This window comes from Aptenodytes forsteri, unplaced genomic scaffold, assembly GCF_000699145.1.
Source record: "Aptenodytes forsteri isolate BGI_AS27 unplaced genomic scaffold, ASM69914v1 Scaffold107, whole genome shotgun sequence".
Taxonomy (NCBI): Eukaryota; Metazoa; Chordata; class Aves; order Sphenisciformes; family Spheniscidae; genus Aptenodytes; species Aptenodytes forsteri.
In genome coordinates this window covers 1-20,594 of record NW_008794118.1, presented here as the reverse complement: position 1 = coordinate 20,594, position 20,594 = coordinate 1, and the positions used below count along the sequence as shown (strand labels likewise).

The 20,594-nt window shown below is 40.9% G+C and overlaps 1 protein-coding gene across 1 annotated transcript; it reads left to right on the top strand.

Annotated features, from left to right (window-relative positions):
- Nucleotides 1-883: 883 nt before the first annotated feature.
- On the top strand, nt 884-18,065 carry ZDHHC15 (zinc finger DHHC-type containing 15). Its single transcript, XM_009276577.2, has 10 exons — nt 884-954; nt 1,042-1,162; nt 2,011-2,080; nt 2,392-2,424; nt 3,518-3,638; nt 5,632-5,764; nt 6,957-7,083; nt 8,548-8,657; nt 15,515-15,597; nt 16,818-18,065. Exons 2-9 carry the CDS (start codon nt 1,048-1,050, stop codon nt 15,556-15,558), a joined length of 753 nt encoding a protein of 250 aa, XP_009274852.2. The 5' UTR covers nt 884-954; nt 1,042-1,047; the 3' UTR covers nt 15,559-15,597; nt 16,818-18,065.
- Nucleotides 18,066-20,594: the final 2,529 nt, after the last annotated feature.

Sequence of the window (20,594 nt, the reverse complement as noted above, 5' to 3'; positions counted from 1 at the left end):
CACTGCCTGCTCTGCTGGGAGCCCTTTGCCGGCTGGAGCGGGCCCCTTCGTAGTGGTTAAGTTTGCTTCATTTGTCAGACTCTTTCTTGCGATAGTGAGGGATAGAAGAATCTTTCTCCTTTTAAACATGCGGAGAGTCTGATGTCGCGTGTGTGTGGCAGTGAGGACTGTGGCTGTGTGCATAGCATACGGCTTTTGACGTGGTGCTGGGTATACATGTAGCTCCAGTAGCTCCAGTCCTTGTACTTCCCTGGTCAGCAGCATCATGGAAGATAAGTGTAACGATACGCTATGGTAAGAGAAACTGGGGTTCACTGTGACAGAAGTTGGTTGTTTCATGAATAATACTTTAGTTAAGGGTTTGGTATTGTTTTTTAACGTAGGTGGTTTATTTTAGGACAAGGGTATGATTTAGTGGTTTGAGCACAGGACAGTCGGAGGCAGACATTTTGTTTCAATTCTTTTTCTACCAAATACTTACTTTTTCCTGTTGCTCGGATGGGTGGCATTTTTTTCAATTTGTTTTACCTCTTTACGAAATGCTAGTAAAACACCATGTGTGGAGCAATAGAATGAGGATGATGTTTGTGTGGCATTGCAAATCTACATGACCGAAATCAGGTCCTAATTACAAGAATGTGAATTTCTAAATAACAACTAATCCCGGTTTTAGAAATAGAAAACTGTGGCTGGGGACATAGTTTTATCTTCTTGCTCACAAGGGAAGTGCTTAAAGCATCCCTCTCATGGTTAGTAATGTTATTCATGGAAAATAGTAATCTAAGGCAGCAGCAGCAGCAATTCTAGTATGTTGTTTTGTGATGCTTAATATCGCTTTTGCGTTTCTTATTGATGTATCATCGCAGAGTATCCTGGCTGTCCAGCGCTATCTCCCTTTGCCTTCTCAACAAGCACATTTTCACACTAGATTAATCTCATTAGAAGGAGTGGGAGGTAAAAACATTCGCAAACTTGCCTGTATTTGAAATGTTATCTCTGCTACCCGTGGGTAACTGCTCCTCTCATGACTTCTGCTTCTAGTACCATATGTCCTATGCTGACAAAGAACGCTATGAAAATGAAGAAAGGCCGGAGGTGCAGAGGCAAATTCTCGCCGAAATTGCAAGGAAGTTGCCGGTGTACACAAGAACGGGGAACGGAGGTCAGCTAAGCAGCGAGCTTTGTTCCTCTAAATCTAATCAAGCACGCTGAAGTAGCATATGCTGGCGATCCAGATGATACCGCCGACCAACAGGGTGTTCCTAATGCCCCTGCATGCGCTGAGTAACTCTTGTGCGAATAATTTTAATGGCTTTTCTCTCAGGTTTTATGTTTGGGAAAACAAAAAAGCCTTGAACGCTTGGGTTCGTCCTCAGTGGAGTCCCAGGTGCTGCCTTTGAGAAGCAGTATGTTACCCCTTGTATTTAGAGTTGAAAAGCCTACTTACGTTGTCTGCCTTTAGTAATAGTAACAGAATGACCAAATCTGTAGTTGTTTTTCCTTAAAATGGAGTCTAGCTTAGACATGCAGCACATAATTCTGTGAACAGATTTCTGGACTTTGCTCTGTGCTTAAATGCATACTGCACTCCTTTCAAAGCTTAGGAGAAATCCGTGCTCGTATTGGAGGCTCTGCCCTCTTCATTTCTGTCAGACAAGCCAAAGAATTCTGAAGTAAGGAACTGCTGTATAGGCAATTATCAAAATGGAATGTATGTAAAGTCTGAGTAGATGCGGAAGCCAGAGGGAAGCGTACAATTTTGTTTTATCGCTTTTAAGCTGGCTGTGTGCTTTGCAGTGAGGCTCGTTCCCCCCATCTGCAAGGCTCCGGAAGGATTATGAGCATTGCTTATCGGATTGTGACCTGGCAGCAAAAATCAGCTGCAAATGCACTCATCTTTTGAAGTGATAAAGGAAAGAATATGAATAGTTAGGAAATGAGCGGAATATTAACTCAGGTGAAAAAAGAACACTTTTCTATTACTTGGTATTAACGTGTCTTTAATTTCAGGTGTCCGATTCTGTGATAGATGCCAGCTAATAAAACCTGATCGTTGTCACCATTGTTCCGTTTGTGCTATGTAAGTTACTGGACTGTTTTTCACTGAAGTGACTATAGTCACCACTAAGTTATGTGAATGGGCCGGTCCTTCACGTGCCTGTTTACACATAAAGGTACCCAAGTACCTCTGTTCCAGCTGCAGGCGACAGAGTATGTTCGTGTGTGGCAGCGTTAGCATTTGCATTTCTGCTGTCTGTGGCCCTGAAGTGTTTGCAGTTCCCATACCTACAGGTGTATCGGCGTTCAGTGGCTGGAAAGCATGGCATGTAGTGAAAACCAACTGATTAACCATTAACTGATCGTCCTTTTTTCTTTCTTGTCCTTTTGCAGATGCGTGCTAAAAATGGACCATCACTGTCCGTGGTACGTCCTAGATACTGGTTTGTACTTTTCTGAAAAGAGAGGTTGTTTAAATACATTTCTTCCCCAGAATAGTGTCTGTATGCCCCTTTCATTTTAGACCCTGCATCTCTCTCTGTTGGGAAATTTATAAAATACTTACACTTTGAAATTGCCTGAACTGTTTGATATTTTGAAAGAGAGATCATTCATGTTTGTTCCATAAAGTATGCGTAAAAAAGCTGTTACATCGATATAATTTAAAGCCCAACTGCTAATTCACTCTTTGACCATTATTCAAATTTTAAAGGGGCTTCAACTTAGCCTTTAGTTTTGGGTATATAATCATTTCAGCATGCAGTTGGTGGTTGCTTTCAATAACAATATTTGCACGCGGATTGTTTCTGAAATGATGCCTGCCACCTGTGCATGGTCAGAGACAGTTTGTGTGGAATGGTGCATGGATGAATTAAGCTTTACACTTTTTGAGAATTGCTGCCACTAAATTTCTTAAACTCCTCCTTTTTTTAAAGAGGGAAGATTTCAGAAATCAGAAGGAACACAAACATTTCCCCCCCTGAACCTCCCTGTTAACACTAAATTGTGAGGATTTTTCAAACCTGAGTTTTGAGACAAACACCTACTATTTTTTCCGCATTCCCTCGTTCCTTTTTAAAGTTGTCGTGTGCATGGACAATTATAGTAAAATTTGGGTTTATTTATTTTGTATGTAAACAAACAAGCAGTGGTGAATCTGGCTCCTGAGTTTTGCAGATGAATAAAGTAACACAGAAATCCCAGATCGGGTTACCTTTGGAGACAAGAAACAAACATTGAGTAATTAGAGCCTGCCTCTGACAAATTTACCAGTGGTACCAACTTTAAAACAGATTCCAAAAATACGAACTGTCCTTTTATTTGGCTTAGCAAGAATTCCTCAAGTGAAAAGCAAAAAGGCTTTTGTTATATTTCATTTTGACCACTAAGGGGAGCTGTTTATTGGCGAAATTGTGTTGTATACTCGAGAGGCTTAATAGAACCAAAAGAAATTGTAGTACTCATTGTTACAACCGTGCGCTGTACGTATCCTGACTTCAACTTTGCTTTTGTTCTCTAGGGTGAATAACTGCATTGGATTTTCTAACTACAAATTCTTTCTACTGTTCTTAGCCTATTCTTTGTTGTATTGCTTGTATATTGCTGCAACAGTCTTCAAGTATTTCATTAAGTACTGGACAGTAAGTTGTGAAATGTGGTTACTTTTTCATATCCTGTGAGCCTGGTGGGGTTTAGTCTCTCTTGTTACTTTTTTGCTTTCAGTCAGTGGAGGGTCTGCATTTCTTCTGTAAGGTGTTTTCCTGTGCCCTGTTTTGAGTATAACTCCCATTATACGTCTGAAATGCACAAAGCGAGAAGCAAATAGACTTCAGGAATTCCAAATTGTAGAGTTAGCTTCTGGCAAAGAAGTTATATCCTTTTCCTGTTCTTGCGTTCGCATGTATGTATCTCAGAATCTTTGGAAACTTACCACAAGTTTCTTAGTTTGGAAAACTCAAATGTCATTCAAAAGCAGACATGCTTTACTGAAAGAGAGCCCAGGATTGCTGTTTACACAAATGTTCTGGTGCCTTTTCAATACACATTAGGGTATATCATGACTCACACCACTGAAATTAGAGGTGTTACATAGGGATAAACACTGCTTGAGTTAGGTTAGGCTCTTGGACATAAATGTGGTTAATCTTCCCAAATCCAAGTAAGGCTGTTGTTGTCTGGCCATATCTCCGTACATTAAAAACCCCCAAACTTCTACTGATTATGGAAATAACTGTCTTCTAAGTAGAAATTCTTAGTTGTCAACATTTGAAGCTTTTAAAGTGGTTGCAAGAATACAGTCATATTACAGAAAACCATTAATTGTGGGTGGGTGGTTTTCTTTTACGTTGCTTCCTGAACTGCCCAGGCATATTTTTGTTTCCACTTTCTCTGTGTTGGTGTCTTAAAGATTAGGTCCCCTGCACTTAGAGCAAATAAGTGAAGGCATAGAGTGGAGATCCTGGGATTACTATCCTGCTGTTTACTCTAACTGATGGTTTCCAAAACCTTAATTTCTTGAAGTGTATCTGCTCCCTTCTCTCCTCTGGTTATCACAGAGGCGTTCGCATGTATGTATCTCAGAATCTTTCTTACCAAAGTATAACATCCTGGCACTGATCTGTACATATTTACTGAACAATATCAAAAAACGGTGTTCATTTTGTAATCCCCACGTGACTCCTTGCTCAATTTAAAAGTTGACTGAAATAAAGTATGCTGCTGCTTCAGTTATCGATTATCATTCGTATGCAAGCAATGCCAACTGACAGTTCCAGTAAGAGACTGGCCTTTTGTCTCCAGGGTTTTTTGTGTCCCCTCTGCTGCTAACTCTGTATGACCGTGTTTAAGTAACTTCACTTTGCTGTGCATTAATTTATTAAATTCTCTTGGTTTAATGGCTAATCACTTACATAAAATGCCTCCCGAGAGAGATGCTCATGGGACACTAGCAGGAATTGTTTCTTATGCTAAGAAAGGCACACAGGCTTGAGCTCTGTGGCTGCATATAGGGGATGTGCAAAGGCTGAGAAGTAATTTTTTTTCCTTTGCGGTCCCCACAGCCCATCTGTAGGTGTGCGCTCACGGGGATCCCTGGCACTTGACTCTTCTGCTGTAGAAGGAAATAAGTGTTTCTTCTGCTTGTAAGATCCCGCTTGGCTTTTAAACTCTTCCAGACCACCTATGCTCAGTTCTAAGGCTACCTGACCGCTATAGCTGTGGAGGGCAGGTTTTCTTGGCATGCCTTATATTGCAAGAGGTGCAGAATTTTAATATATGGGCAGGAAACGCAGCAGAACGTAAACAGGGCTTCCAGAGCTTGTGCCTGCTTATTTCCCTGTGGGCCCAGGGCATGTTTCTTGTGCCCAGGTGGGAAGCTGTGATTGTACTGGCTCTGTTAGAGACAAGAAGTTAGTAGCAAAGCCCCACTCCTTCTGCTGCGGTTACAGGAGGGGAAACAAACCAGATCATTTCTTTGCCTCTTCTTGCTTTTTATAGTCAGGTGTGACTTTTGCGTAGACGAGTTGGAGAACTCCAGATGGGAGTTTTAGAGGATATCTTTCTTCTCTCTCAGAACAAAGAATTTCCAGCTTTTATTTGTTCCTATCACTTGTTCTGTGTTGCTTTTCTTTCCAGGGTGAGCTGACTAATGGACGTTCCAAATTCCACGTCCTTTTCCTCCTCTTTGTGGCGGTCATGTTCTTCGTAAGCCTGATGTTTCTGTTTGGCTACCATTGTTGGCTCGTTAGTAGAAACAGATCTACTTTAGGTAAGGCTCTTGTGTCTTACTTCTTTAAGTAACATACACCAAAAGTGCTGTAAGAAGAAAAAAAGAAAAAAAAAAGGACATTTGTGTTCAACTCCTATACCTTCCCGCTGGCTTATGAGGAGAGGAAGATTTAAGATCTTGGCACAATGCTGCAGAAAATTGTCACTTCAAATGAGCTGCATTTATTAGCTGGTGTGACAAAAGCTTTGTTAGGGAAACGAGAGCCTTAAAGTGTAAAAGTCCAATTATAAAAATGTTATGCATATGTATAACTACATTTGCTGTGAAATGAGTGCAGCTTTTCAGGAATATTGGCTCTTTAAGCTCATGTGCTGGAGCGTATCCTAAAACAGCCTAGTAAGGTTGGGAAAAACAGTGTCCATCTTCATTGACAAAGGCAAAGAAGTTATGACTGTAAAACCATTGAAATGAAAATCTGAAACGGTATGATTTTGTCGAGTGATTTCTTTGTCTTTCCTCAGATAAATGTTGTTCAATTTTTAAAGCTTTTTGGATAAAGTTGTACAACAAAACATACACTATCAAGAGTTTAAGCAAATACTCAGATTTTGTATAGTTATTAACTTTAAAACTCATTTCATGGGGCACTGAAGCTCATCTATCCCAAAACAGCAGACCTCTGCAGCGGCTTAGAAGGTAGATAAAATTGTTTCTAGTGCACTCTAGCTTCTCCTCCCCTCTCTTTTCTTAATTTTGTGTCTCGCCATAACATAGGGTCTATTTGCATATGTTTGTTCCTAATGCTTGTTCATTATATCATTAATGAATGAGGCAATTTAAATCTCCAGTGCCACTTCTGAAATATGCGTTGAAGACCAACCTACTTAATTCCGCAGATTTTTTACTTAGAAATGTCTACCCACTGAATTTCCACAAGTCTCACGCAAAGATCTTTTAACTCTATTCTCTAGATGAAACAAACCACTCGTAGTTTGGTTTGACTGTTCCATGTGGTTCAGTTGCAAGACCAAATTCCTTCCTTCGGTTTGAAAGTCTTTACAGGCTTGCAAAATGAAAAAAACCTGTTATTTTCAAACTTTGTATCTTTGTAATGCTAGTTCATACTCTGTGAAATCATGTTGTCTTTAGATGGCTACAACATGCACAATCCCGTTTCAGAGTATTTGGCATTGATTTTTGGTTTTTTCACTGAAATTGCATTTGTGTGTAGAGGCTTTCTCAGCTCCAGTGTTTCAAAATGGCCCAGATAAAAATGGATTCAATCTTGGCTTTGTAAAGAATCTTCAGCAAGTGTTTGGAGAAGAAAAAAAGCTCTGGTTACTACCTATTGCCTCTAGGTAAGTAATACTAATACTGGCTTCTAAATGTCTGCTACAGCCTCATGTGTTACGCCTATTATTGTGTGGCTTGGCTGACTACTATTGTCCATCATTGTAAATGCACCAACAAACATCATCTGTGTTAATCCTGTTCACCAGAAGTCTGGAAGGGAAAGGTTTTTGAGGGCTAAATGCGCTGCACAGGGTGTTTGAACTCCTCCTGGACTCCTGTGTGGATGGGCGTTCACCTCAAAGATGCCGTTTTCTTCATCTGTCAGACTCCTCTGCCTGAAACAGAGTTTATGTTTCTTAATGTAGGGGAAAATGTTGTTTTGGCACTTAGTAGACCAGTAGTAAAGTACACTGGAATTTAATTCCTTTAGTAATTGGGCACAATTTAAAATAACTTCCTGCCACAGCAGTTCACAACTTTTTCAAGTAGCAATGTCTAAGGCCCAGTTGCATCCCCACTGCCATCTCTTTTCCACTCTTAAGTATAGTTCAAGGGAAGAGATGAGTACAGAAAGCCTTTCTGTTAATGAAAGGCAGCACTGAAGCGCTAGCAGAGGCGCATTACCGGTGTGTCTAGTCATCGCAGGGAGAACACTCAGGTTGTTTTCCTCGCATAAAGATAAATTATCGGAGGAAAAAGGCACTTCAGGTAGTTTACAGTTCCTCTGTCTATGCTGCTGGTGGTTAGGGAATACAGTACGGTGCAGACCAAGCTAGAACACCTAGTTTTTAACTTTGTGAGTTTACATTACATGAATTTGAACGTACTCTCAAACTCGTTTGATATCCAGATATGCATTTCTGTTTGGGCAGTAGTAAAGCCAAACAAGCTTTTGCAACGTTAGATCTTTGCAGAGTGTTTGTTTGGTTTTTTCCCCCATTTTGCGTACAGGTTTAGGTCACAGGAAAGTGGTTCTTTTATTTGTCCTTTCAGCAACATCTAACTAAGATTGGGGCCATTTTCTATTGGGTGTCATTCAAACACAGGAGTGTAATTTCTGCCCGGAAGAATCTATGGTATAAATCGATAAAATTTATACCTATGGTAAAATTTATATCTATGGTATAAATTGCTCCTTCGACATAAATGTTTCCCTTAGTTACCCTCACACTTCTGGCTGTCCATAAGTTAATTTTTTTATGTTTTTTTTCTGTATCCGAATGACTTGATCAAGTTAGGCACATTTAAGTTCTGCTAAAAATTACTTAATTCCAGGCTATCGGTTTGCACTTTTATTCTCCAGAGAGCTTGACGGAATTGAGGACCAAATTACTCGCTAGTAAAACTTGGTATCTGAGCTGCCACAAAAAATAAACACAGTATTTTTCAAAACTTAAAAATAATTTTAAGTAAACATTGGAAATACAGTCAACAGAAAACTCTATTTGCAGATAAAACGTGTAGAAATTGTCATCCTTCAGAGTCACTTGCTGCTTTTTACGGTGTCTTTCTCTCCTTTTTCTATGCAGCCAGGGTGATGGACATTTTTTCCCAATGAGAGCTTTGTGTGAAGCTCAGAATCCTCTCCTAGCAAATGAAGAGCAATGGGAAGATGATGGAATAGATGAAGAGCCTCATGGTAAGGTAACGCTAAAGGAAATTAGTTGTGTCTTGACCTACAGTGACTAATGGATGAATTATAAGAGCTAATCAAATAAAAAAATTGTGTTGGCTAAGTCACCGGGCAGCTCTGACTTGGCTAATGAACACAGAATAAAAATAAGCCCTACTTTGGAGTCAACTCTTTTTTTCATGATGGAATAGATGAAGAGCCTCATGGTAAGGTAACGCTAAAGGAAATTAGTTGTGTCTTGACCTACAGTGACTAATGGATGAATTATAAGAGCTAATCAAATAAAAAAATTGTGTTGGCTAAGTCACCGGGCAGCTCTGACTTGGCTAATGAACACAGAATAAAAATAAGCCCTACTTTGGAGTCAACTCTTTTTTTCTTTTTTTTTTTTTTAGCATTTTTCTACTTGCAAGTAAATGAACTGAGGGGTTTAAAAGTTTGAACCGGGCAGCTCTGACTTGGCTAATGAACACAGAATAAAAATAAGCCCTACTTTGGAGTCAACTCTTTTTTTCTTTTTTTTTTTTTTTAGCAGCTTTCTACTTGCAAGTAAATGAACTGAGAGGTTGTTACAAGTTGCAGAGAGAAATTGAAATTTCCACAAACTGAGTGTATTTATATGCAAATGTTGCTGCATGCAGCACAGTTATTGAAGACATAAAGCTGTGCCTGTAAAAATGAAAAGACTAGGATTTTTTTTTTAAAGTGCATTTATCCTCTGAGAGTTTGTGAAGACATGCATGCAAACACCTGAATGCAGTGATACATTTAGGAAGCTACTTTATACTTTGTTCAGCTGTATTACAAGAGTAAAGCAGTTCATTTGGTTTTGATGCTTGCCTAGCTATGCCCTAATCTCCTTAGAAGAAATATCTCTGCTGAGAGCAACTCTAGGTGAACCGGCGTGTTTGTACAATGGATTTGATCAGTTTCTGAAATGTAAACATACCTTTTATGCTGTGGGTGTCCTATTAGAAGAAAGAGTTTATATGTGTATCCATTCTTTGATGATTTCTGTTAGATGGATCCAAAATTAGTTTAATGATTCTTTACTGTCACATTTCTCTGTTTGAACTTTTTTTTTCCCCTTGCATATTTACCTGCAAGCTTTGGTCTTTGGAGAATACAGCATGCATCAGAATATCAGGGTTCGTGTCAGAGTTACCATGTTTGAGGGTTCAGAAATTCTGTCAGTAAGTTAAGCGTGGGCCCATATTTTTTCCTGTGGAGCAAGGATTCCATCCACAGGTTCCCTTTAAAAGAAATAAATAATCTCACTCTTCTTTTCCCTTTAAGGAATGGTGAAAGTGTTAGTTAATTCTCAGGTTACTATAATTAGTGGATCAAGCAAGTATACCTGGAGAGCCAAATAATCACTGCCTTAGTGTTCAGAGACGCGATTTCCATAGTCGCGCTCTTTATTGCCTCAGAACAGTTTTCAGAAACTTTGTTGATAATGTTCCCTTTCAGGATATGCATTTTAGTCTTCTGTGCACAATGTATGTTTGGGAACCTGTGAGGAGGACTGTAGTCTTGGTTAAAGGGGGTAGCAGAAACTTTTCATGTGAACATTTTTATACATGTGCAAGGTACTGTGCGATGAGCTCTTTAATCCTAACAGCACAGTGTTTGCTGTTCAGTCTCTGGTTAGGTCTTACCTGCAGCTGTTTGTTCAAGTTATTCCACGGCAAAATAAAGCCTGTGGTTTTTTCCAAGGCACGCTTCACATACTGCTGGGCAAATATCCTCTCCAGGATTCTGTCAGTAGGACTGAAGAGGCTCATTTCAGCTTTTCTTCAGATTAACTGCTTTAATTAGTTCGTATTTGTGTGTTAGAAAACTACCTGTTCTTCCTGTTTTGTTCTATACATTTTGGCAGTTATACGGTAACACAAATTTGCTTTAAAAATAACAAAATATGGCATCTCTGTGTATTGTTTATGATGCTTAAAATAACTCCTTTAGGAATGAGTCGGAACTTCTTCCAACTTTTACAAAGTATAAATTCTCTGAATAGAAAATTAATTCTTAAGTATGAAAACGTTTGACAGTGAGACAATTTTTGGCCAGATCAGATGCCAGAATCTGAATCTGGAGCTTATATGAAGTCTCACGATTTATAGTGCTTATAAAATAAATGACATTTACAGGCAGTTGAACTAGATGATGGTTGTAGGTCCCTTCCAACTGAAATATTCTATTCTATTCTACTCTACTAGTCTTTCTCAGTGAAAAAATAGTTTGCAATCTTATTCCAAGAAGCTGTGGAACTGTCATATTGGTAAAATTAGAACCTCGTACTGTACTGTAAAAGCCAAACTGAGCCTATACAAAGTTATAGACAAAGGTGAAAAAACAGGCTGAACGCACGCTGTGAGTAGATGGCTAGCTGTTAGTGTGTGGATCTTGGTCCACGATTGGAGAAGTTTTAATTTTTTTGCAGTGGCTGTGAGGTGAAGGTGGGAACTACAAATAAAAGAATGCCCTAGATAAGGGGATTGTGTCCTTTTTATGTCTACAAATCAGTGATTTGTAGAACTGGAATTCAGCTGCTAGAGCAAACATTGGGGGAAATCCACTTCCCTTTATTTTTCTTACAAACAGGCAAATCCTCCTCTCAGCTCTCAGTCTGAACATCTGAATTTTGCAAGATGAAGTCCCACATGGAGATTGGGGCAGTGTGTGTGGTTGGGAGGGGAGGAAGCTGACACCCTTCCCTGGATGCTTCTGTGGCCGGTGCTGCAGGACTGAGAGTAGCCGACACTTGTAATGCAGCTTTCAGCCCTGCCGCTGATACGGTTTCGTGTGCAGGGTGATGCACAGAGCTTTCACCAAAAAGCTCCACGGCAGGCAGGGTTGCCTGAATCTTGCACTCTGCAAGTTCTGCAGCTCTCCATGACCACCAGGTAGGGTCATGATCGATTCAGTAATCATAGAATCATTTAGATTGGAAAAGACCTTTAAGATCATAGAGTCCAACCGTGTAACACATGTAAAATATTTTTGAGTAAATGGTTTTGTGATACAGCATAAATCCATCTCGTGGAGCATTTTTCTCTAAGCTCTTCACTGTACCATTCTGCTACCGCAGATAACAAATGTCTGTGCATCATTTTGATTGATATAAAAGATGTTGGGGAGAGGGAGTTGTATAAGAAAAGGTACCAGGTTTTCTTTTTCCTATTACCTGGATATCAGGCAAAGCAGGAGTTGAGGAAGCATGAAGGCTCAGATTTTTCAATCTTGCAGTCTTAGGAGATGGCACTGCCAGCTGCACCGAGGTCAGAGTAACAACTACCCTCTTGTATTTAAGTGGGGTCCCTTGCCTCCTGGAGTTTCACCTGTAATTGCTCATGCACTTGTGTTAGGTAGCAGGAGTAATGAAGGGCCTCCTCATCAGCTGAGTCCCTCACTCCAGGCTCGTGCAGGAGAGAGAGAAACACCACAGAAATAATGAAAAAATGAGGAGCTTGATGAAATGTTTCTTTGTGTAATGATATTGTGCCTAACTGCATTATTGCAGGCTTTTGCTTCCGCCCTGATTATTCTGTGTCTGCATAAAGCAGGGCATTTTTAAGCCCCCACAGCTGCAAAATCAGCTCCCATGTGGATACTGGGGGAGATGAGCATTAAGAGGACTGGGAGATTCATGAGGAGAGGACAAGCCCAACTGAAAGCAAGGAGATGAGGTAGCTTCGTCTAGGTCCCAGGAGTGTACAGGCCAGCTTCTCAATCATCTTATCCACAGGGTTGTCCTTTTTTCTGTGATATGGATGTTTAAATGTGCCCTTCCTGGTTGGTTGGTTTTTTTTTTTTCCTTAACCCTGGCCTTGCTAAGGCTGTTATTGTTTCATGCAGGGAGAAAAATATTGTGGGGGACCTTTTGTTTCATTTCTTAGCCAGAGACTGAAAACACTTGCTTCCAAATTCATGGTAATTTGAATTTTTTTCAGATTTATTAATGCTCATCCCTTATTCATAGGCATCTGTTTAGTCTGTCTAGCCAGAGAGCTACCCCGAATCACATGCTGGCGGCTTATAAGGTTATCAGTTTTTTCAAAGAACTCATCTAGACTGCATTTGACGTGTTGGTGGCGGGTGTTTCAGTACTGTGAATGCTTGCACTCTTTGTCTTGTGGAGCCTCGGACAGGACAGCCATTTCTGTACATTTAGCAACATCTCCTTTTGTTTCATTTCTTAGCCAGAGACTGAAAACACTTGCTTCCAAATTCATGGTAATTTGAATTTTTTTCAGATTTATTAATGCTCATCCCTTATTCATAGGCATCTGTTTAGTCTGTCTAGCCAGAGAGCTACCCCGAATCACATGCTGGCGGCTTATAAGGTTATCAGTTTTTTCAAAGAACTCATCTAGACTGCATTTGACGTGTTGGTGGCGGGTGTTTCAGTACTGTGAATGCTTGCACTCTTTGTCTTGTGGAGCCTCGGACAGGACAGCCATTTCTGTACATTTATAGCAACATCTCATCTCTTTGATTTATTAATTTAATCATGTGTTTCATTTAAACTTACAAAAGGCTTCAGTATATGAATCAAATCTTTCCCAAATTGTTCTCATCTTCAAAAATTTGTCATCTCTACTAAGTAACATCTTCCCAGCAGAAACCCACGTATCCAGAGTAATAGGTGGAAGTTGAGATCTCTGTTGGTGTGATGAAGCTTCAGGTGTCCGAAGGCATGTGATTTGAATCTACATTCAAATTGGTAGGAGTCTAATTAAAGGAGCTTCATGTCCTGAGATACCGGATAATTTGGCATAGCAGTCCTTCGAGTAGAGAAGTCGTCTGTTGTGGCTGTAGGGATTGGATTTCTATCCGTCGAGAAATTTAAAAAGCTACTTAGATGTCGGAAGTGAGCAGAGATTGCGCAGACAGTGCAACGGTGTATTGGCCAATTCAGAAAACTGAGACAAAAGACTAGGTTTGCATCTCTGGATTTTAGGCATGATATAAATGGTTAAATTGTGTCCGACAGAAAAAGGTTAAGTTAAAGCAGTGCTAAACCCTGCATCAATGACTGCCTTATGATCAGTTTTGAAACGATGGAGGGATACCTGTGTAGGAATCCACATCAGTTCGACTAAATTGGTAAATATAGTTAGTAAAACCAATATGGTTTTGCATGTGGATCAGACCTGCAGCTGCTAAATCAATTAGATGAAAAAAGATATTCCATAAAAAGTTTATAGTGAAATTTCAGTGAGACTAATGTCCCCGAGCCAGCAGGTCTTATATATCCTTCTATCAGTTCCCTTTGACATTCGGATCGTATGCTTTCCTAAAGATATGCAGAATAAAGGGCTGTTCTCTGGAACTTCCCATCTGAATAAATGGATTAGATTTGCATGGTAGAATAGATGTCTATGCTAATAAATATGAAAATAACCTGATAACGGAAATAGCACTGATTCTTTTTATACTTAATAGGGAAACAAGAGGCCTAGGCAAATTTATTTATTGTGTATGTATCATTGAGTGGTAAGGGGGAAGTGTTTGCTTTTTGTTTTTCTTTCTTTACCTTCACAGGGAAAATTCATTTGGAGAAAATTAAAGGAAGTTCTGTGGCAAATTGATTTTTGACGCTGCTTGGTGCCATTCTTGCATTTTGACCATCATGTCTTACAACGAGCTCTGGATTTTAGAACTGAACAGTGCGAGATCAGTATAAGGTGTCTACAGAGCAATACAGTTTTAAAATCCTGGTTTTGGCAGGCATGGGAACAACTCTAGAAGTATGAATTTGGGAATTGGATCTTATTCCTATAGCTGCCACAGACTTTTTAATTTTTTTTATAGGACAGCGTGTTTCACTTAACAATGTTCTGCAGGTGGGGAGAAATACAGCATGATAACCTTCCTCTCTGAGGCAGGTTATGAAGATAGATTTATGCACATGAATTGCTTTGCATTTCTTGGGTATTAGTTACTGTAATAATACAGTTCTACAGTAGAGCAAAATGTTGTTGTTGCCTACGATCAGTGGGATGCTGTTTCCCTTGAATATGAGGTGTGAGCTGCTTTCAGGCCGGCTGTCGTTTTAAACAGTCTCCACGTGGTTGTAGACTGCTGTTAGATTGACCCCGAGCTTCCTCTTCATCAGATGAAACAAGCCCAACTGCCTCAACCTCTCTACATAGGTTTAAAGTGGAAATTTCTGTGCTGCTTATATATGGCTTAGGTCTGACCTCCACAGCTTTCAGTTTTCCAAGATTTGGGCTGAAACTGTGTGTCTTCCTAGAAAAATGATGTTTTTATTTTGCAAGTGAAAACGTTGAGGAATAAACTTACCATGAGTGCATGAAATGCATTACCATGTATTTCTACCACGGCTGTATTAACCCAACGCTATTCAGAGAACATGATTTCCTGGTTCATTAAGCTTTGGTACCTTCACCCCCACCTGACAGAAGGGTTTTAGGAGGCTGCGTTGTAGGCACGAATGATGTTTTACTCTTCCTTGTTTTCTCACCGCTGCTTTTCTTTTTTGTAAGGCATCAGCAAATGAAGTGCTCTAAGCTTAGCGTTTTCAGATTCCATCTTACACAATAGAAGTAAACCAGTATAATTTTCTAACCAGAAAGGCCTGAAATGTTCCATTAAAACTGAAAGATCTTTATTTGTCTTTCTGGCTTTAAAGCTTGTGGCACAGTCATAAAATAGATAAAGCCAGTAACAGAGTAATCTCAGTTTAAATACTGCTGTTCAGTTAGCTCTGACAAGTGGTTGTCTCTTTTTATTTGGAATGATTCTTAAAAACACACTCCCATGCTTAGTGAAAAATATATTCTCAGTGAGAAAAACAGATTTACTTACCTCTAACTACTTTGTTTTTCATTGTATAGATTCTGGTGAAGCTTCATCCCTTGCCATAGAAAGGGAGACATAGCAGTTTGAAAATGCGGCAGTATGAAGCTTGCTCAGAAAGGTCAGTATTTCTTTCTTCATTACCTTCAAAACAGCCGCTCTGCAGGGAAATCGGTAGGTAATGTTGGACAGGCTTTGACTTTGACAGTGGCATATGGCCCGTGCTCGGGCAGAGTCGTCTAACATGCTGAAGGCAGTGGAGTGCAGACCTTCACGCTGGCTTTGGAGTGGTTGCAGCTGTGATAGTGGCATGCCACCTAGGCCTCTGAGCCCACTGAAGGGCAGAGACCCTCTCACCAGAGTATTGTGTTGATGCATCTATGCATGGTAGTATTTCACCAATATTTCTCCAGCTTGTCCAGAAATACACTGTTTAAGAGAACCTAAAAGAAAACAGCGGCTATGCAGTAGCCCTGGGTTGACACAGTTGACACAAGAGCCGAAAGCCATTTGTAGGGGAGGGTGCAAACCCTGCAGCTCCTCTGGTAAATGTGGCAGGAACGACTCTTGCCACTAACTTGTACGATTACAAGATTGCAAGTTGTTCAGTGATTCGTGAAAGGTGTGGGCAGGTGCCGATACAGTCTTAAAAGAAACTGAAGTTGAGACCAACCGAGTCGCAGTTAGGAATAAATGGAAGTGACTTGTAATGCCCACATCAGCTGCTACTCTCTTTTTTCACCCTGGAGAAACTTGGGTCCGACAAGAGATGATACAGTTTGGGGAAGATGCTGCTACCAGAATGTTCACTGGTCTATGATCTGTTCTGACTTCCGTAACGGTGGGGAGATATCCCACACACGTACCGTTGCAGTAAGCTGCAGGCTGTGTCCTCTTCAGTCTCTATGAAAACGTTTTCACAGTGGAGTCTAATTGACAAAGATTCATGGAGTGTCCTCTGCTGTCCCACTTGCAGGAGGTGGAACAGTCAGATAGAATTTGCCCCTCTGTTTTCTGTGAGCATTGAATAACTGTATTGTACGGCAAAGCACCGTGATCCACTGCCTCGTTCCACACACGAATAGGGCAACTCGAGATTTTTATAAATGGGCTTCTTGCACGTTGTAGATGCGATTCCATTTTCTTCCATTGAGAAGAAAAACCCCAAAGTATTTTTTCTGTCGATTGTCAGTGAGGACCGCATACTGCCATTCTACTGAGGGAGTGAAAAAACCAGCATTTTCCCTGTCGTTCTACAGGGCTTTAAAACGATGGTCGAAGTCAAGATTAGACAGCCATCAGATCAGTGCTTATAGTTGCACATTTTTCTTTAAATTCCAGCTTCCCTCTCAGGAGTCGACATCCCTTCTCTTGGCATGGACTTCAGTTTTGAGGGGCAGAAAACAAGTGGATCTTCAAGATGAGACAACATCATGAAGTATCGTCTGATTGGAATCTGCATTCTAGAGTGCTTCTCCAGAAATCCTGCTATCCAGATGTTCCAAGGCTTTATAAGTTTAAGTTACAGAGTGAACAGAACAGTTTTATAGAGTGATTCTGGCCAATCTTCTTTGGCCTGCTCTCTTTATTTTATAAATAATATATATTTTTTATTCCAAATAGGTAAAAAGTATTGATGCGAGGGCATTTCCAAAGGCCTTTTCATTTTGCAGACATCAGGGACTCGAGTTCTTGAAATTCTTCCAAGCCATAATATTCTTGGGGATGGTATTTATTTTGAGACTGATTCTCCAACCTTCTCTGACTAGCAGCATTTTCTAATGCGTTTAAAGTTCTATCTGAGTCAGTCCGACTCAATGAGAGACAGACCCACTTAAATTTGGCACTAAATTGATAGTTGGATGTAAGTGTGTTGAAAGAAAAAGTGCTGAACGTGCATATATACACGTGCAGCCGTGCATGAAGATAAAATACTCACTTTGCCAGTATCAAGATTCAAGAATATTGTGGCCATAGATTTTTTTAAAAAAATTTTAGGAGGGTGTAATTGTCTTAGAGTTTGGGTTATGGTACCCTTTAAGCCCAGTCCTACTTGCAGGCACCTAAAATGCAAAAGGGAACTTTAGACAGTACAGTTTGCATTAATTCCTAGGGCAAAAATATCAACTCATTCCTGGATCAGTGTTTGATGGAAATTTGTGTGGTTATGGAGTCAGAAAGGAAGATGTAAATTCGAAACACGTGAGTTGGAAATGTGCACTGAAAGTTTAGCTCCAACAGCAGTGTTTGGAGTTTACGCGCCACGAAGGCGGTTTTAGCCCCCTAATGCTGAAGAGACAATTGATGTTTGCATTTTTTCAAACTTCTTCCTAAGTAAATGTATTGACTGGTGGTTTAAAGGTTTTTTCAGCACTACGAGGTGATCAGATCTTTTCTTCGCTTTGCTCCATTTGCAGTCAAAGGAATGTATCACTGTTTTTATTCTGTGGAATGGAACTGAGAATTTGCTGGCAGGATTATACGCATTTTTCTAGACCTGAGTTTTTATCTGCATGATTCAGACCTGGCAACTCCATCACTCATGTTTGAATTAGGTGCATGCTTAAAGTATTAGTATACTGCCTTTAAGATCATTTGTTACCATTTTCTATCCCGTTTTTGTGTTTGTTTATCATCCCGTTTGTGTTGCCAGTGACTACAGAAGCAGTTGTGCATGTCATGAGAAATTACTTGATAAGTATCTGTTTGGTGACAAAGGCCTTGCCTACGTACTAAATCCTTTTCTCCTCTGTTTACTCTGCCGCTGCTACCAGTGGAAATGTGTTCGTGAGGCCGAAGAGAGTCTTGCAGAGATTTTCTGTCCATAAGAGTAGACGTTTAACTACCTGGTATAAACCGTGCCCTGCGCACAGGTATTTTATACATCAGCCGCTGTAGTTCGGTGCAGAGCAGGCAGCGACCTCCGTGGAATGTCTTATTGCTGAAGTTTCCGTGATAGGAGTCAGGGTGGGCTCTCCCAGGCTTAGTGTCGGTTACTCTCTCTTCTCCTCAGAGCGGTACTGAACGCCTTGAATGTTCCTGCTTCGACCACTTTAACCACGTCCGTTGGGTGGTTCTGCCATCAAACGGCTGTTGAGTGCTGAAACTATTTTTTGGACGCGCTCCAGCACCTCAATCCTATCAAACTAAACCTGTATTTCTAATGTAAATCTCGTGGTGGACCTTAAGCTGTGTTTGATGAAAGATGGCAGTAGAATTAATCGCCTCATTTCTGGCAAAATGTGTTCTGCAGGGGGATCTTGAGAGGAAGATGGCAGCTAAACACAATAGGAGATGTATAGGAATTTAGCACCAACAGAGGTGCTATTTGTGCCTTTTAAAACTCTAAATTCCTCGTCTGTAAGAACAGGAGGATGATTTGGTGACTTTCTGTTTCATTCTGTCAACGGAAGTGTATTTCTAAGATAGGAGTATCAGAGCTGTGTCTGAAGCTGCGTGGATTTACGGGATTTTTCTGAGCAGGTTCCTGTACCCTTTCTGGGTTTGGTTCTGTTTACAGCCGTGTCATTCTTTCAGTGTCGTTTCTCTGCCAAGCAGCAGCAGCAGAAGAGCTACCTACAAGATCTGCAGGCAGTAGCCCTGCCCGCTGTCCAGCTGCAGCACTGTCCATTAGGTAGTATATAAAGTCAATTTTTGTCTTCTAATTATTATTAAAACGGATGTCTTTATGATAACGCAGCTGTCCAGCTCAGATCTAGAACCAGCTTTAAAGGTTTCCAAGTAACTTGCTCTTACTCAGTAACTTTTCTTGTAATTAGTTATGGCTGATTTTTCCCTTCCCTTAAAAGCAGCTCAGCCTCACTTGGTTATGACAAACTCTTGCCCAGGTAGAAACAATAAATAGTTTGATAGTTTCAGAACCACTTCAAAGAATATTCACACGTCGGATTTCTGAAAGCTTCAGAATGAAACATGAAACACAAAAGTTGTGTAAAAATGAGGCAGAACAAAATGCGGAGGAAACGCGTGTCTGAGTGACTGAACAAGCTCCATTTTGTTCTCTTCTGCTTACTTGAAGGCGACAGCCTTACGCTACACCTGGCCTTTGTGCCGCTTACGCTGCGTTCCAGTGCCACAGAACAGTCGGGCAGGTTCCTCTGCATCCCGTGGTTAAAGCTGAGTGCAGAAAGCTGCAGTGAAAGGTGGGTGTCCAGGAGGACGGCGTCAGCGTGGCGTTTGCTGAAGACATTATGCGTCTGTGCTCTTCAAGGCAGCACGTAAATGAACAGTCAGATCCCTGCGGGGAAACTTCGTGTTTCTCAAAATACCGATGCCGAGATCTTTTTGCTCGGTGCATTATTGCAGCCGATGCCACAAGCATAATTGCAGATGGCCTACTAAGGAGAATGCAGTTTTTTCCAATTAGTATTTTTGGCCTTTCAAAAGGCTGTTAACTAGAGATCTGGGCAGCGTAAAAGCAGTAATTTTGACTGCGCCCCCTGCTACCTGTGGTTTTAAAGCCGGGCTGCTATTTACTTTTTAAATTGACTTTTTTTTTCCTTAGCTTCTGAAAGAAAGTTGCATACAAAGAATGTGTTAAATGCAGGGTGCGTAAAGTTCTGTCGAATATGCTAGGTAAATGCACTGGAAAACAGAAATCCTCAGGCTGTCTGTAGTCACTGCTGCAGGGAAAGTATTCAGCCGAGTGCGTGGTAGTTTTTTTAATATGCAAATACCTCCTTAAGGGGTACAGCCACTGCGACATCTCCTTTGTTCTCCATCCCCCTAACCCTCACCCAGAGGCTCTCCACCACACCATCGCTGACTGTAAGGGCTGTGCAGTCAAACCTCTCCCTTACATACAGTGCGACACCTCCACCTCACCTGCCCTGCCTATCCCTCCTCAACAGCCTGCAGCCCTCCATCCCAGCACTCCAATCGTGGGGCTCGTTCCACCAAGTCTCACCCATACCAGTGATACCGTAGCTCTGGGAACTGGCCAAGGCTTCCAGTTCATCCTGTTTGTTTTTCATCCTGCCTGCGTTGGTGTACAAGCGTCTCAGATACGCTCCTGAGCCCTCCATGCGCCCAGGAGCAGCATAAACGTTCCCACTAGGATTGCCACCCCGTGACGTTTACTGTCAGTCTCTACCTAGT